This window comes from Octodon degus, unplaced genomic scaffold (assembly GCF_000260255.1).
Source record: "Octodon degus isolate 3935 unplaced genomic scaffold, OctDeg1.0 scaffold00030, whole genome shotgun sequence".
Classification (NCBI taxonomy): domain Eukaryota; kingdom Metazoa; phylum Chordata; class Mammalia; order Rodentia; family Octodontidae; genus Octodon; species Octodon degus.
The window spans coordinates 6,954,997-6,970,132 of record NW_004524606.1 but is presented as its reverse complement, the minus strand read 5'-3'; the positions used below and the strand labels follow the sequence as shown (position 1 = coordinate 6,970,132).

The window sequence follows — 15,136 nt, the reverse complement described above, 5'->3', positions numbered from 1 at the left end:
TTTTTTTTTGGTACTGGGACTTAAACTTAGGACCTTGCGCTTACCAGGTAGGCAGTTATTCTACTGAGGTATTTCCTGAGCCTAATCCTAGTTTTTTGAAGAGTCTTCACAGAGGTTGTACCAGTCTTAACTTCCACCAGTAGTGGAAAATGGTTTCTTTTTCCCATATCTCTGCATTTTTTGGGCTGGGTAGGCCAGCCTTAAGGACAGGCTTGGTGCAGCATGTGGTGCTAGGCATCGAATCTTGGTCCCCTGCGCCTGACTTGAGTGCCCAAGCAGGTACTTTAGACAACTGAGATATCCCGCCAGCCCTAGCATTTGTTTTTGATTGATTTCTTGATGATAGCCATTCTTTCTGGGGTGAGGTATGATTTTAGTGTTTTTTTTTTTTTTTTTTTTAGTGTTTTAGTTTGTATTTCTTCAGTGACTAATGATACTAAACATTTTTTCATATATTTGCCATTTGTATTTCATTTGAGACATGTGTATTCATCTCAGAATCCTATTTTTTAATTTGAGTGGACCTGATTTTTTTCAGTTTGTTTGTATGTTCTATATAGAAGTGCTTTGTATAACGGACAGTTGACTAAAATTTTTTCTGTATCTGTGGGGTTTTTCCTTGTTGGTGATTTCTTTTGATGTACAAAAGCTTTTTTTCTTTTTTTGTATTTAGTACAGGGTCTCACTACATAGATCGGACTCGTAGTGATTCTCCTGTTTTCAGCCTCCCAAGTGCTGGGATTACAGGTGTGCACCACCATGCCCAGTCTCAGTTGCCATCTCAGCGTGCCCTGGGGGTGGAGGATCAAACCCTGGTCCCTGCACTTGCCTCAGCAGGGGCTTAGTCTGCTGAGCTATCTTGCTGGCCCTGCTATCTCACCAGTCCTGAAGTATTTCCTATGCAGTTTAGGTTTTGTTCATGAACTCTCTATCTACCTCTGTATCTTCAAGATCTCTACCTACTTTCTCTTGCAGTAGATCTGGTGTTTCTGTTTTACTGTTTAGATCTTTGATCCATGTTGACTTAAGTGCATAGTGTTAGACATGGATCTAGTTTTATAGTCTTTGCCTTGTGGAAAGTCACTTTTTCCATCACCATTCCCCCCCCTCCACCCCGAACCAGGGATTGAACTCAGGCCCTTGCGCTTGCCAGGGAAGCGTTTAATTCCACTGAGCCATCTCCCTGGCCACCTCAGCACCATTTATTAAAGATACTATCTCTCAATGAACATGTTTGGCCTCTTTGTCAAAGATAAAGTGGCTGAGTGTGTTTGTAATTGTGTCTGTGTCTTCTGTTTCACTGATCTTTAGGTCTTTTTTATTTTTGCCAGTCCCATGCTGATTTTACCACAATAGCTTTGTAGTATAATTTCAAATCAGGGAATATAATGCTTTCTGCTCTGCCTTTTTTGCCCAGGATTACCTTTGCTATTTATGGTGTATTCTGGTTCCAAATGAATTTTAGGAATGATTGCTCTAGATCTGTGAGGTATGTTAGTGGTATTTTGATACGTATAGCTTTGAATCTGTGTAACAGTTTTTGGAATATGGCCATTTTCACAATGTTGGTCTTCTTATCCAGGAGCAAGGAATATCTTCCCATTTTTTGAATCCTCTTCGATCTGCTTTTTCAGAGTACTGTAATTTTCAATGTATAAATCTTTTACTTCCTTTGTTAGATGGCTTATATGTAGATTTCTACCCCTTTTCATTTTTTCACATTTATGTTTAATTCCTAACTCTGGCTCTTTGAAACTTTTTTTTTCCCCTTAAACATTGTTCCTTCACTTATTTCTATAGACTTTAATACACTATAGATTTGCCTTGTCACTTGCTATGTCTGACTCCTTTCTGGCTTCTCTGTAGCACTGTAGGTAGGGATTAATTGTAATTTGTAGTTCACTGATAGAATTCCAGGAGTACAGGTAGAAAGGATCAAACTCAAATCCTACAAGAGAAATATTTATAATATTTATGGTCCATATTCTGCTCTTTACAGATATGCCCCATGTTGCCTTTCTGTACTTTTTAAAAATTTTTTCTGTGCTTTTAATGAAAAGAACATTATTGTTCCATAACGTTTCTTTTCAAGCACAGACAGGCAGAATAGGTATATGGTAGATATCCAAAAAGCTAGCAAATTCATGACAAATTGGTATATGCCTTGTGTTGTGTAAACTACTGTACCTGTAACTTGAGGGATGTCATGGTATAGTGACGGAAGCAGAGCTCAGTATGTGATAGGAGCGGTAAACTTCTGTACTTAACCATCTAGCCAATGTGGAGCAAGTCACTTATCTTCCTCTAGACTCTCATTTATCCACTCCTTGGTTAAATATAAGAACCTTGTCCACTACTCTTTTGTGTTCTTTTGAGTTTTTAAAATCAATATAATTATACATTCAGATATAATTAAAGAAGTAAAATAGACAAGTCTCTCATCCACTTGCCCAATTCCTCCATATGTTAAAATTTTGCAAAATTAATTCATAATATCATGGCCTGTGTTGACTTCAAAACTGTGGGCCAAATTTATTTATTTTGCTCTAGTTTTCTTGGTATGTACTTGTGTGTCTATTAGTTATATACAATTATACCATTTGTATAGGTTTTTATGTGTACCACAGTCAACACGCTGAACAGTCCCAGCACTACCAGGTCCCTCATGTTTCTCTTTTATTAATGTACCTATTCCCTCTGAACCCTTCTTCCACATCCCATATTCCTGGCAACTGCTAATCTGTCTTTTATAAAATTGTGTCAATTCAGAAAGTTTTATTCATAAAATTGTACATTTGGCACTTTGATACTAGCTTTGTTCACTCAGTGTAATTATCTGGAGGATTATAGAAGTTACATATATCAATAGGTTAATGTTTTTATTGTTAAGTGTTAAGCCTTAGGACTATGTACCACAGTTTAACACTTAAACTTGAAAAACATCCAAGCTTGTTCTATCTAAAGTATATCTAGTTATATTTAAAGCTCTTATGTGTGTTCATGTACTAGTTTAGTGTAGACAGACATTTTCAAGTCTGCATAAATGATCAGTTGTGAAATTGCTGGGTTCTGTGGTAGTTACATGTTTAATTTTTAAAGAAAATGTCTAAATTGTTTCTACCTTGACTATATGTCTGAGAGTAATGTGGTTCACTACATCCTTGCTAGCATTTTGACATGGTCCCTACTTTTCCTTTAGTCTTTCACACAGTTGTGTAGTCATATTATGATTTTAATTTGCATTTTCCTAGTAAGTAATGTTAAACCTGTCTCATGTGCTTATTTTCCATTCTATTAGCCTAATGGTGAAATACCTACTTGTATCTTTTGTCTGTCCTTGCCCCTCCCCACACCAATAATGGAATTTAAACTGGGGCCTTTAAGCTACACCCCTTTTCTGTTTTTGTTTGAGACAGGGTCTTACTAAGTCACTAAGTTGCTGGGCTCAAGTTTGTGATCTTCCTGTCTCCGCCTCTCAGGGTGTTGGGATTATAGGCATGTGCTTCATTTGTCCACTTTTTTTTTTTTTTTTGGAACTGAGGATTGAATTCAGGCCCTTGCACTTGCCAGGGAAGCGCTTATTCCACTGAGCCATCTCCCTGGTCCATTTGTCCACTTTTTAATGGGATTGTATTCACAGTTTTTGAGTCTTGAGCATTTTTTTGGATTCTAGGTACTAGGCTTACTGTGTGGCTTACATTTATTCCTTCTCAATCTGTGGCTTATTGTTTTCTCCTCTTCATGTAGAGCAGAAGTTTAAAGGAGTACATTTTCTTGATTTTCCATTCTGTGACTCATGTTTTTGGTATCACATTTAGGTACTCTGCCTAGCCCTAGATACTAAACATTTCTTACCTTTTTCCCCCTAAAATTTTTATGATTTACATTTACATTTTCGTGTCAGGTATAATATTTAGGTTGAGATACCTTTTTTTCTTACTCCAGGACCCTTTGTTCATCTGTTGCATTTTCTCCTGCTCCCCTTGCCTGCCCTTCTCTATCCCTCCCATCCCTTTTTCGTTCTCCCTTTTGCTCTTCTTCCCAGCCCCTAGAGCTCTCCTGCTGAGCTCTTTCTCAGCTGTGATCATCTACTCTTTCAGTACTTGACTCTCCATTTTCTTGTCTTTCTCCTTTTGGGGGGGGCGGGGGTCCTGTTTTTTGAGACAAAGTCTCACTATTTGAGGATGGTCTTGAACTCATTATGTAGCCCAGGCTGGCCTCAAAACTGCAGCAATCCTCCTGTGTCAGCTTCCCAAGTGCTAGAATTATAGGTGTGTGCCATCACACCCAGCTTGTGATTTTTTTTTTTTTTTTGGTGGGGGGCAACTCACCCTGCACTGAGGATGGGGCTGGCACTGCGTGTGGCGTGGAGGATCCAACCATGGTCCCTGTGGTTGCCTAAGCTTACCTAAGCAGGCGCTTTAGGCCACTGAGCTATTTCTTGGGCCTGAGCTGTTTCCCTGGCCACCATACACAGCTTGTATGACTCCAGATTTCCTTTCTTTTTTTTGTTTTTGTTGTCGGCAGAATTTTTATTATTGCTTCAATTTCATTGCCTGCTATTGAATTGTTCAGGGTTTCTAACTCTTCTTAATTCAGTTTTTTTCGTTTGTTTGGTTTTTTGTTTTTGTTTTTGGTGCCAGGGATCAAACTTAAGAACTTGCACTTGCCAGGCAGGCACTTAGGCCACTGAGCTATCTCCCTGGTTCCAATTTTCAATGTATAATAATTTTGGAAAAGAATAGTAAAGCAGGTTTAAATTAAGGTTGGTTGGTTTTTCTTACTAGGCAGGCCTGCCTTACGTAGGTATCAGTTAAGGTTTCTGGCCTCATTAAAAGCTTGAAATCAGAATCATTTTTTATCTTGGTTTTTGCATGCATGTATGTATATATGATTTGTCTTTCTGTTCTGCAATCAGGTGAGTCCCAGACTTTGTTGGCAGCAGCAGTTGAAAGAGAACGTGCAGCTACAGAAGAACTTCTTGCCAACAAAATCCAGATGTCCTCTGTGGAGTCACAGAATTCTCTCTTGAGACAGGAAAACAGTAGACTTCAGGCCCAGCTAGAATCAGAGAAAAATAAGCTCAGAAAACTGGAGGATGAAAATAATCGGTGAGCATGTTCAGTAGTGTTCTGAGTACTTTTACAATTGAATGCACTTTTAAAATATGTGTTACTGGTTTTTAATCTTTCTAGCACCAAGAATAGTAAATACATGTTTAAATGCAGAGTCATTAGTAATAAGATATTATATTAATGTGGTACTAGGATTCATTGGACTTCATATGGGGCTTTAAAGTTGTGTGATAGGTTTTATATGGTTTTGCATTTTTCCCAGGAAGTGATTCATGCCATATAATTCTGTTTTCCCCGAGGAATCTCTTAACACTACAAAGTAGTAAGGAGACCATCATTGGAGTTATTTCTATGTTAAAATGGTTTTAGCAGCATTGCAGTCTTCCAAATGTTTGAACTCTTTGGAACCTACCAGTTGTAAAATCTGTTATTCTAAAACTGTAGTAGGGTTTTGACTAATGTTTTGGCCTCTGAGATCTATCTTTGAAAATATGTTTTTAAAGAAAGTAGTTAAGTGAAAATGATTTATTAAAATAAAATATCTCAACCTTTGTAAATACTTTTACAGAATCTCTGCTTTGGCAAAATTTGAGTATATTATAGAATGATGGTACTAAAAATTACGTTTTTAAAGTCGTTTTTAAAAATGTGATCCTAACCAGAAAGTGGAATGGACAGCGGTGGAGCTTTTTCATTTGTAGTTTGACTTCTGAGTAGAACCCAAGTGATCTGGAAAACACAGTTGGAAATCACTGATGCTGGTAGTAAAAACGACTACTCAACATGTAACTGGAATTTTGAAAGTAGTGAGTTTTTAATAGTTTTAATAGTCTGTTTTAATTCCCTCTGGTTTGCTAGGCACCAGGTTGAATTAGAAAACCTAAAAGATGAATATGTAAGAACACTTGAAGAGACAAGGAAAGAAAAGGTATTTCTCTTAGTGCTCCCTCACTTCCTAGGGTTTACATTCTAGAATGGCTGGGGATAGTAGCAAGCTAGCGAGTTGCTGACATGAAATGGGTGATGCCCCTGTTTGTGGAATGTGGTCTTCTAGTGGTAAAAACAAATAGGAATTTATATTTTGTGCTCTAGACTTTACAATTGACTTGTGATGCCATGAATTAATATCACATGAATTATCTAACTGTATTTGTCACCACTAGACATTGTTGAGTAGTCAATTAGAAATGGAAAAAATGAAAGTTGAACAAGAAAGGAAAAAAGCCATTTTCACTCAAGAAGCAATGAAAGAAAAGGTATTGAATTTTGTTGACTTTTTGTTTCTTTTTAATATAATACAGGAGCTGTTGTAATAGATCATTGTTTTTATACTTTTAGCCATACTTTATTTTTTCTTTCTTTTTTTGAGATTGCTGTGCAGTGAGGCTGGCCTTGAACTTGCTTATGTAGCCCAAGGTGGCCTGGAACTCAAGGCAGTCCTCCTGCCTCGGCCTCCTAAGTGCTGGGATTACAAGCATGTGCTGCCACATCTAGTATATATAGTCATATCTTATAAGTACCATTTTTAGGGATGGGGAGATAACTCAGTAGAATAAGCACTTGCCTGACAAGTGCAGGGTCCTGATTTCAATCCCTGGTACCAAAAAAAAAAAAAAAAAAACCAACTATTTTTATGTCTAAAATCAGTATTTTGATAAGTTTTAGTAGTATTATTACTGTCTATTCTGAGTGGATCCAGTGTAATTTGAGTATATCTGTAAGGACTGATTAATAGGTTCTCAATTACTGAAACTCTTATTCTTTTAAAATGAATTTTGTAAAAAAAAAAAAAATGAATAAAAATAAAATGAATTTTGAGATCTCACTGAAGCTAAGTAGCAATTGGCCTAGATGTACTGTAGGACTAGAACTGCCCTGTTCACTTTCCTTTATAAAATGAGTTTCCTATGTATTATAATGTACTTATTAGCATTTTAAAAAATAAGTTCATATAAAAAAATTATAAAATGGATAAGCCAGAAACCCTATTATATAATATGAAGCAGTTCTCATAATTGTTTCAAACATTTTTTTACTCCATTAAGAACAAATGTTGTAATATGAGTAGTCCATGTGATGATTTAAGCAGGTCTGTCTGCTCCTTCAGTTACTAAATATTATACCTTTGGTAAGACTTGTGACTTTGATGAGAAATTACTTCTGTAACATTTCATTGGGCAATTAGTCTTGACCTTTATTTTTATTAGTCCTACTTATCTTGTTGCATGTCCCCCTGACAGAATTTTGTTTTACTTTCTAAGGACCGGAAGCCATTTTCTGTTTCTAGCACTCCCACCTTGTCACGCTCGAGTTCAATAAGTGGAGTTGATATGGCAGGGCTACAAACATCTTTTCTGTCTCAGGTAATTTTTTATGTCCTACATGGACTTAGTTCATAAACTGACTAATGATAAAGTGAACAGACCCCTGCAATTGGCTGTCACTGTGACCTTGCCATTTTTGGGGCAGTTCATGAAAGTTTTTGTGAGAGGAGTAAATATAGCAAGGATATACAGAGCAGAGACATTTTAAAGCAAGAACTGACAGAATCATTTTGTTTGAACCTTAGGAAATATAATCTCTGATAACTGGATAATTGTGTGTTTTCTTTAATTAAAATAGGATGAGTCTCATGATCACTCCTTTGGACCAATGTCTGCATCAGCAAGTGGCACCAATCTTTATGATGCTGTAAGAATGGGAGCAGGGTCAAGTGTTATTGAAAACCTACAGTCTCAACTAAAGCTCAGGGAAGGAGAAATTGCACATTTACAGGTACAAGAAAAACTAGTGTGTCAGACAAGTAAATGAATATGGGACCCAATAAAAGACACCCTTCTTCCACCTGAATTTGGGCAAATTTAAAAAGCCAATAAAGTGATGGTACTTCGTCTCCAAATGTATCATGTATCTTAAGGCCTCATACATTCATGATAATATTTAGAGCAAATGGGCTACTCACTCACTGATACTAAGTAAGACTGGTCCATCCCGGCATAGGACATGTTGGACTGCAGCAGACCTATCCATCCATGCATTTTGTCTGCCCAGGTAGGACTCCCAGTGTCTGGGAGCAGAGGCTGCCTGCTCCTTCCAGGCAGCACTTGCCCAAAATGAAAAAGGGAAATGCTAAGCTTCGGGTGCTCATTTCATTCTCCCCAGATTTACCAATTAGAGACGTTGCTCCCGCTCCCCAGAAGGAAATAAGTAAAGGAAAAGAGGGCATACAACATGAAGGGGGTGTCCTTTATGATCACTTTGGGTTTTTAGAAATTATGCAGTGAGAAATATGAAAACATTTTTTACTTGTTTCATTTGACTATACTCAGAAGGAAATAAACCTTTTATTCCCATTGTAGACTTCTAGTTTTGTGAAAACACTACTCTCTTAAAAATCCAAATAATCTTAGTATTCAGTGTGTTTGTGTAGCCCAGTGTGCTGTGCTTGAGAGTCTATATTTCTTTGGTAGCGGTGCCGGCTTCTATCACTAGATTTACGCAGTTGGGAAAAACTTCATTAAGGTGTATTTTCATTCCTTTATGTTCTTGTAGTAACTTAGATTAACTGAAATATGTGTTGTTTCATTAGAATAGAGAGAAATACATGATTACAATTTCAAATGAAATAGACTTTTCTGTAGTTTTTTCTCTCTTGCTTAGTAAGCCCTATAAATGGTATATCTCTGAGCAGGATTAGAACGCTTTCTCTGCCTGTGTCATTTTATTTAAGAAAGAGCTATAGCTCAGGTCAGTACTAGAACATTTTCATAGTATACATAGGCCTTAGGTTTGGTCTCCAGCACCCTGAAGTAAAGTTAGCTCAGGATTATATGTTAACATAACTATTTCTTTAAAAAAAAAAACCCTTAAATTCACACTAAATATTTTTATATTAGTAATATTGTTAAGATATATTTTAATAAAAAGATTTTCTGGTAATGCTTCTCAGCTGGAAATTGGTAATCTAGAAAAAACCCGATCAATAATGGCTGAAGAGCTAGTTAAATTGACAAATCAAAATGATGAACTTGAAGAAAAAGTGAAGGAGATACCCAAACTTCGAATTCAACTAAGAGTAAGTATTCTTCACTTAAGGATGAGTTTTATGTATTTTAATTTAATTATACTAAATCTCATGTTTTTATTTTATATAAATGCATATATATGCTTTAGTGATCTTTTTTTTGAAAATTATAGTGTTAATACTGAGTAAAGAACTTTACAGATGAATCCATCTTGTTATTATACGTTCAAGGGGTTTTTCACAAAAAATGATTAATCCTAGAGTAGGAACAAAGCTAGAATTTATTTGGCCAGAACTCATTCATAATAAATCTGTACTTTGCATGTCCTTAGTGATATTTTGTAGTTGATGTTACATGTTTCATAATAATTATTTTATTTGATTATAGGACTTCTAAGTCATAAGTAAAAATGTGTATGTTTTGACTTATGATGTACCCTAAGTACCAGGTAGTACTTAAACCATAATGAAGCAGGACATAGTAGTGTATGCCTATAATTCCAAAACTCTGGTGGGCTGAGGCAAAAGGATGAAAAGTTTGAGCCCAGCATAGATAATCTAACAGTTTAGTAACAACTGTCCCAAAATAGAAAATGCAATTCTGATGCGAACTGAATTGGATGAGAAACAAATCAAATTTCTCCATAAAGGTCAACATTGAATCTAACCATTGAATTTTATCAGGTTCTTATCCAACCTAGTTTGTGACCAGAATCATGGAAATAATCAAGTTTGTGAGCTGAGGTACCAGCAGAGGGCTAGTTTTACAGCTTAAAGTGAAGGGTTTAGTCCCCACACATACACACGAATCCATAAGGAAACAAAAACTAAAATTTCATCAAATGTGGTTAATGTGAAAGAAAAGACATGTTACACATGTGGTGAATTGTAGATTCAGTGGAAAAAGGTTCACATTTACAGTCATCTAGGTTTTTAATTTTTTTTTACTTATTTCAGCATAGTTTGATTTTTAAAAGAGATGAGTATATTTTTTTTTCAATTTTATGGTTGATGTTGACATAGTGATGTTCTGTATAGTTATCTTAAAAATAATATGTTTTTCAGGATTTGGATCAAAGATACAACACTATTTTGCAGATGTATGGAGAAAAAGCAGAAGAAGCAGAAGAACTCCGATTAGATCTTGAAGATGTAAAAAATATGTATAAGACACAAATAGATGAACTTTTAAGGCAGAGGCTCAGTTAACTTCTGAAAATTGAATTCCTGTCAGAGTGAATGTAAACACGTAATATCTCAACACGGACTTCCAATAAATTCTTTTATAGCAGTAGAAATTGGAATGTACTGTAGAATATAAAAACTTTTTAAAAAACTTTGTTTTACAGTATAGTAATATTTTCAGTTAAATTATTTTGTGCAATATTTAGACTTTATTTTTGAAACTATTCTTTAAAGATTTATTTTTCAAAGCCTCTTTTTTTTGCCTTGAATAACACAGAGGTTTATTACTTTATCCATATATAAATATAGCTAAGAAGAGAGGTTGTTTATATATTATTGTAGATATGTAAGTAATTGTATCTATAATTTATACATGTTTGTATATATCAAGAACATTTAAAGAGTTAATACTAACATTGATATTTTGGAATCTTTTACACTTCAACATATTACTACTCATTGCAAATGTTTTAGGTGTTCAGATAAAAAAATATTAAACCTGTGGTTATTAAATTTTAAACCATTTCTCATTAAAAGAAGTCACATTAATAATATCTGAAATTCAAAGAGTGAATAACTCAAACATTAAAAAATCTTTTGACTTGAAAATTTATTTTCCTCATCTTTCATAACTGTGAACAAATTTGGTATCTTTTGTTACCTATCCAAGAAAAATTATGCATAGTTGAATAGTAGACATTTTTACTTACAATGATTTGTGATTAAAACATTAATATTTAAATGACTTTAAAGAGGTATTTTATTATCCTACAAAAGGAATCAAAAATAATAAAATTAACATAATTTACTCTTTAAAAATGTTTTGTTCACATTTTATGGTCATGTTTTTCACAGATTAAACAATATAGAATATTCATAACAAAATATAATATATATAGATATAGCCCAGGCTGGCCCAACACAAGGCAGTCCTCATGCCTCAGCCTCTCAAATGCTAGGATTATAGGTGTGTAGCACCATACCTGACTCATTTTTTTCTTAATGCTTTAAGCAAAACAAAACAAAAAATGTGAATAATGTGGAATAGCTTTAAAAATAGCTATGCCTTTTTCCAAATATTACTTTGTTCAGAAGTTAACTACCTTGTGTTTTAGACCCGTAAAATACTTTGATACAGTTTTATCACTGAAGATTATTTAAATACCTTCATAGTAGTCCCTCCTTTGATTTTGATTTCTGTGGTTTCAGTTGCCCATAGTCAGCTGCAATGCAAAAATAATAAACGGAAATTCCAGAAATAAACAATTTGTAACTTTTAAATTGTACACTACCCAAGTAGTGTGGTGGAACCTTGCTGTTTTTGCTCCATTGTTTCTGGGATGGATCATTCCTTTGTCACAACCACATTCCCTGGGTAGTCACTCTGTAGCCCTGTCAGTTATCCTTAGTTACCAAATTGACTTTCACAAAAAGCATAAGAGCTGCAGCACTTATGATTTTTATTTTATTTAATGGCTGGCAAGTGCAAGAGTAGAGAAACTGTGAAGTGATTCATTAAGGGAGAAAGACCTTTCTTTTTGTTGATACAGGAGCTAAAACCCACAGCCTTTGCACTGGGCTGTACCCCTAGCCATCTTTTTTTCTCTTTTGAGATAGTTTTGATAATTCTCCAAGGTCTTGGCTTGAATTTGTGGTTTTGCTCCTTCTGCCTCCTAGTACATTACTGCACCCAGCTAAGACAGTGAAAGTTCCTGTTGAATACACAGTTTCTAACTGTCCATGGTTTCAGGCATCCACTGAGGGTCTTGGAACATATCCCCCATGATAAGGAAGATTGCTGTACTTGTTAAGTAGAAACTTTTATTTTCAGTTAAAATTTTAAGCAGTAGCACTTGAGAATATACCTACAAATAAGACTACACTTGAAGATTTAGAGAGCTTTTAAGGATAATTCAAGGGACCTCGTTTTTGTTCTCTTTATATTCCAGGCAGTATTTCTGTCTTTGGGTTTGTAATTCGTAGTATTAATAAATACCCTTTCAGTGAAAGTCAAAATTCTTAAAATTAATTTTCTGTATTGTATAAAATTTCTTATATTTTAATCACTATCTTTTCCTCCCTTTTAAATATTCAGGGACAGAATGACTTGACTAATAGCTATAAGACCTGTGCAGAATTAGAAAATAGTAAGAGCCTTACCTTGCAAAACTAGGAATTTAGGAGTTATGAAGTAATACCTTTAAAACATCATTAAATAAGAAGAAATCTGTTGCAGAGGAAAGGTTGAAATAAAACTTTTTGCCTTGAGGCTGGGGAGATGGCTCAGTGGAATAAGTACTTGCCTGGCAAGTGCAAGATCCTGAATTCAATCCCCAGTACCACCAAAAAACAAAACAAAACAAAAAACCCCAAATTTTAGGGGCTGAGGAGATGGCTCAGTAGAATAAGTGCTTGCCTGGCAAGCAAAAGGACCTGAGTTCAATCCCTGGTTCTACCAAAAAAAAAAAAAAAAAACCCTCTTTGTCTTTTATCCTCATAACATTAAGAATTTTTCTTACTCTTTATTTACATTATTAGTAAAACCAGTTTAAATTTTGTTTTTGACTTTATATATAAATGACACACACACATATAATTTGTTTTTATTTTTTGAGACAGGGTCTCACTATGTAGTCCAGGCTGTCTTTGAATTTGCAGCAATCCTCCTGCCTCAGTCTCCCAAGTGCTGGCATTGTACATTGTACAGCTTAGGCTGTATATTATGTGTTCTAAATACAAATTAGTAGCTGATACATTGATCTTATTTTGATTAATTTTGATGCATTTGGATCTGTCAATAAGTGGAAAAGGGGATTCTGAATCAGTGTTTTTGAAAAACAAGTGGCAGAATACTGTTAAATATTGATTGCTACATTTTGCTATTTGTCATTAAAACTTCTCTATCCATATCCTAGTAAAATAATACTCATATTTTAATAAATTAAAATAGTTTACAAATAAATGTTTCCATTCTTGAAAGAAAACAAAAACTATAATAATTTTTAAGAATATTATAAAATAGTGAAAGAGGCATGAACATTGCTTGGTGATGCATATGTAGACTGTTAGGCACCCTTACAATTTCTGGGAGGGAAAGTAGAGACTACCGTTTCTTTTCATTTGCTTCTTTTCAAAAGCTTGCAGTTGTACAGTTGTTAGTATGGGGAATCAAATCTTTTTTTTTTCTTATCTTTTTATTTAAGACATAAATGTAGATAATGACTTATAGAAATGTGAATTTTTATAGTTAGATAAATGAAAAGAATGTACAGGAGAAATTTTTAGTATTTGATTTATTAAGGTTTTATTTGGGTACTTTATTAAAAGCCTTTTGGTACTTAGAAAATAGCAGAAAAAAAAAAGAAAATGGGTGTAGGTGTTTTATTTTACTAGTGTTTGGGATGTATAATTTATGTTCTGTTATACCATTTTTCATTTTATATGAACAAAAATTGATCTAACTTTCTCTATTATAGGTCAGTTTTAAACTATAAAAACTTCAATTACATTTTGTAAAGGGCTAAAAGTATGATTTAAATTATAGATTGATAATATTTTAATTCCTACTGAAAGATAATGTACATAAGCATGAATCTGATTTTAATAAAGATTTTAAAATAGCAATGATGTATTTTGTTTTTAACAATTCAGAGTAGTAAATACCAAGGAATCAAATAGTAATGTTTTATGAAATCATATAATTTGTATAATTTTGGAAACCCATTTTCAGGAAATAAGGCCAAGTTTTCTGAATTAATATTATTGAGCATCAGGAAGCCTATTTTCTTGAATGGAGATGAAGATTGAATTTTAAAAATGTACTTAACATTTTAAAATTTTAAATCTTAAACAGTACAGAAAATCTTTTTCATAGTTTTTTAGCAGTTCTTTATTCCAATAATAACAGATACACTTATCTTTATTCATATTGCATTTATTATTACTAACCTCTTTAAGTTTGATCCGTGTGTGTCTGTGTGTTTGACACCAGTCTTGCTGTGTGGCTTAGAGTAGACTTTTGGTGATGCTACTACTTCAGCCTCCTCAGTGCTGGGGTTACATGTGTGCCACCATGCCTGGCTTCTGGCTGCTTGTTTTCAGTAATAATGTACACAGTGAGATGTATCAACTAGTAAATAATATTCTATTGATAGTTTAGCACTTTGCTAGCATTCTTTATGAGCTAAGGTGTAGGCAGTGTAGCAGTGATTTATATATCACATTTAATCAGACTTAGGATGCAGTGTTAAAATTCTGATAATACAAAATTTTAAAGGTATACAGGAGACCAGTATTATGAATGTCCAGATGGTCACTGCCCACCTTCAGTGGTGTTCAGTATCACAGCCTGCTTGTTTCACTTAAACCTCACTGTGCTTCTTTCAATCCTCACTAATCATTTTGAATCCATTTTAGACATGTTGGTTAACCACATGTACATTTAAGAATTTAAAAAATCACTTATCACACGTAAAAATTAACTGAAATTCCTAGTATTGGATATTCATTCAGTATGTTTTCTCATTCTCTTAGTACTTTTTAAAAGTTCATTTTATATGTTTTTTTAAAATATTTTTTTAAAGTCCATTTTAGACTCTGTATCTAAATGTTTACTCACTTAGATGTAGTTTTCTAATCTCTTATACTTCAGGGGTTCCTTTCTCTCCTTTTAATTCTTGCAAAGTATTTGAAGAAGAAACTGAGTCGTGGAAAACTTCCCTACATCTGTGTTGTTGCTGACTGCATGCCTGCCTGTGCTTATTTAAGGAGCTCTCCTGTATTTGGATCTAAAGGCAATTCACCAAAAACTTACTTCATGAAAAAAAAAAAAAAAAAAAAAAAAAAAAAAAAA

General features: G+C 34.3%; 1 protein-coding gene across 1 annotated transcript in view; it reads left to right on the top strand.

The window, feature by feature from the left end:
- Tmf1 (TATA element modulatory factor 1) overlaps positions 1-11,229 on the top strand; it is a 38,483-nt gene extending 27,254 nt beyond the window's left edge. The window contains exons 11-17 of the mRNA XM_004629487.2: positions 4,919-5,111; positions 5,934-6,003; positions 6,239-6,331; positions 7,337-7,438; positions 7,698-7,850; positions 9,025-9,150; positions 10,165-11,229. Coding sequence (XP_004629544.1) covers positions 4,919-5,111; positions 5,934-6,003; positions 6,239-6,331; positions 7,337-7,438; positions 7,698-7,850; positions 9,025-9,150; positions 10,165-10,308 — 881 coding nt within the window. The 3' untranslated portion in view covers positions 10,309-11,229. The remainder of the gene's footprint in view (positions 1-4,918; positions 5,112-5,933; positions 6,004-6,238; positions 6,332-7,336; positions 7,439-7,697; positions 7,851-9,024; positions 9,151-10,164) is intronic.
- Positions 11,230-15,136: the final 3,907 nt, after the last annotated feature.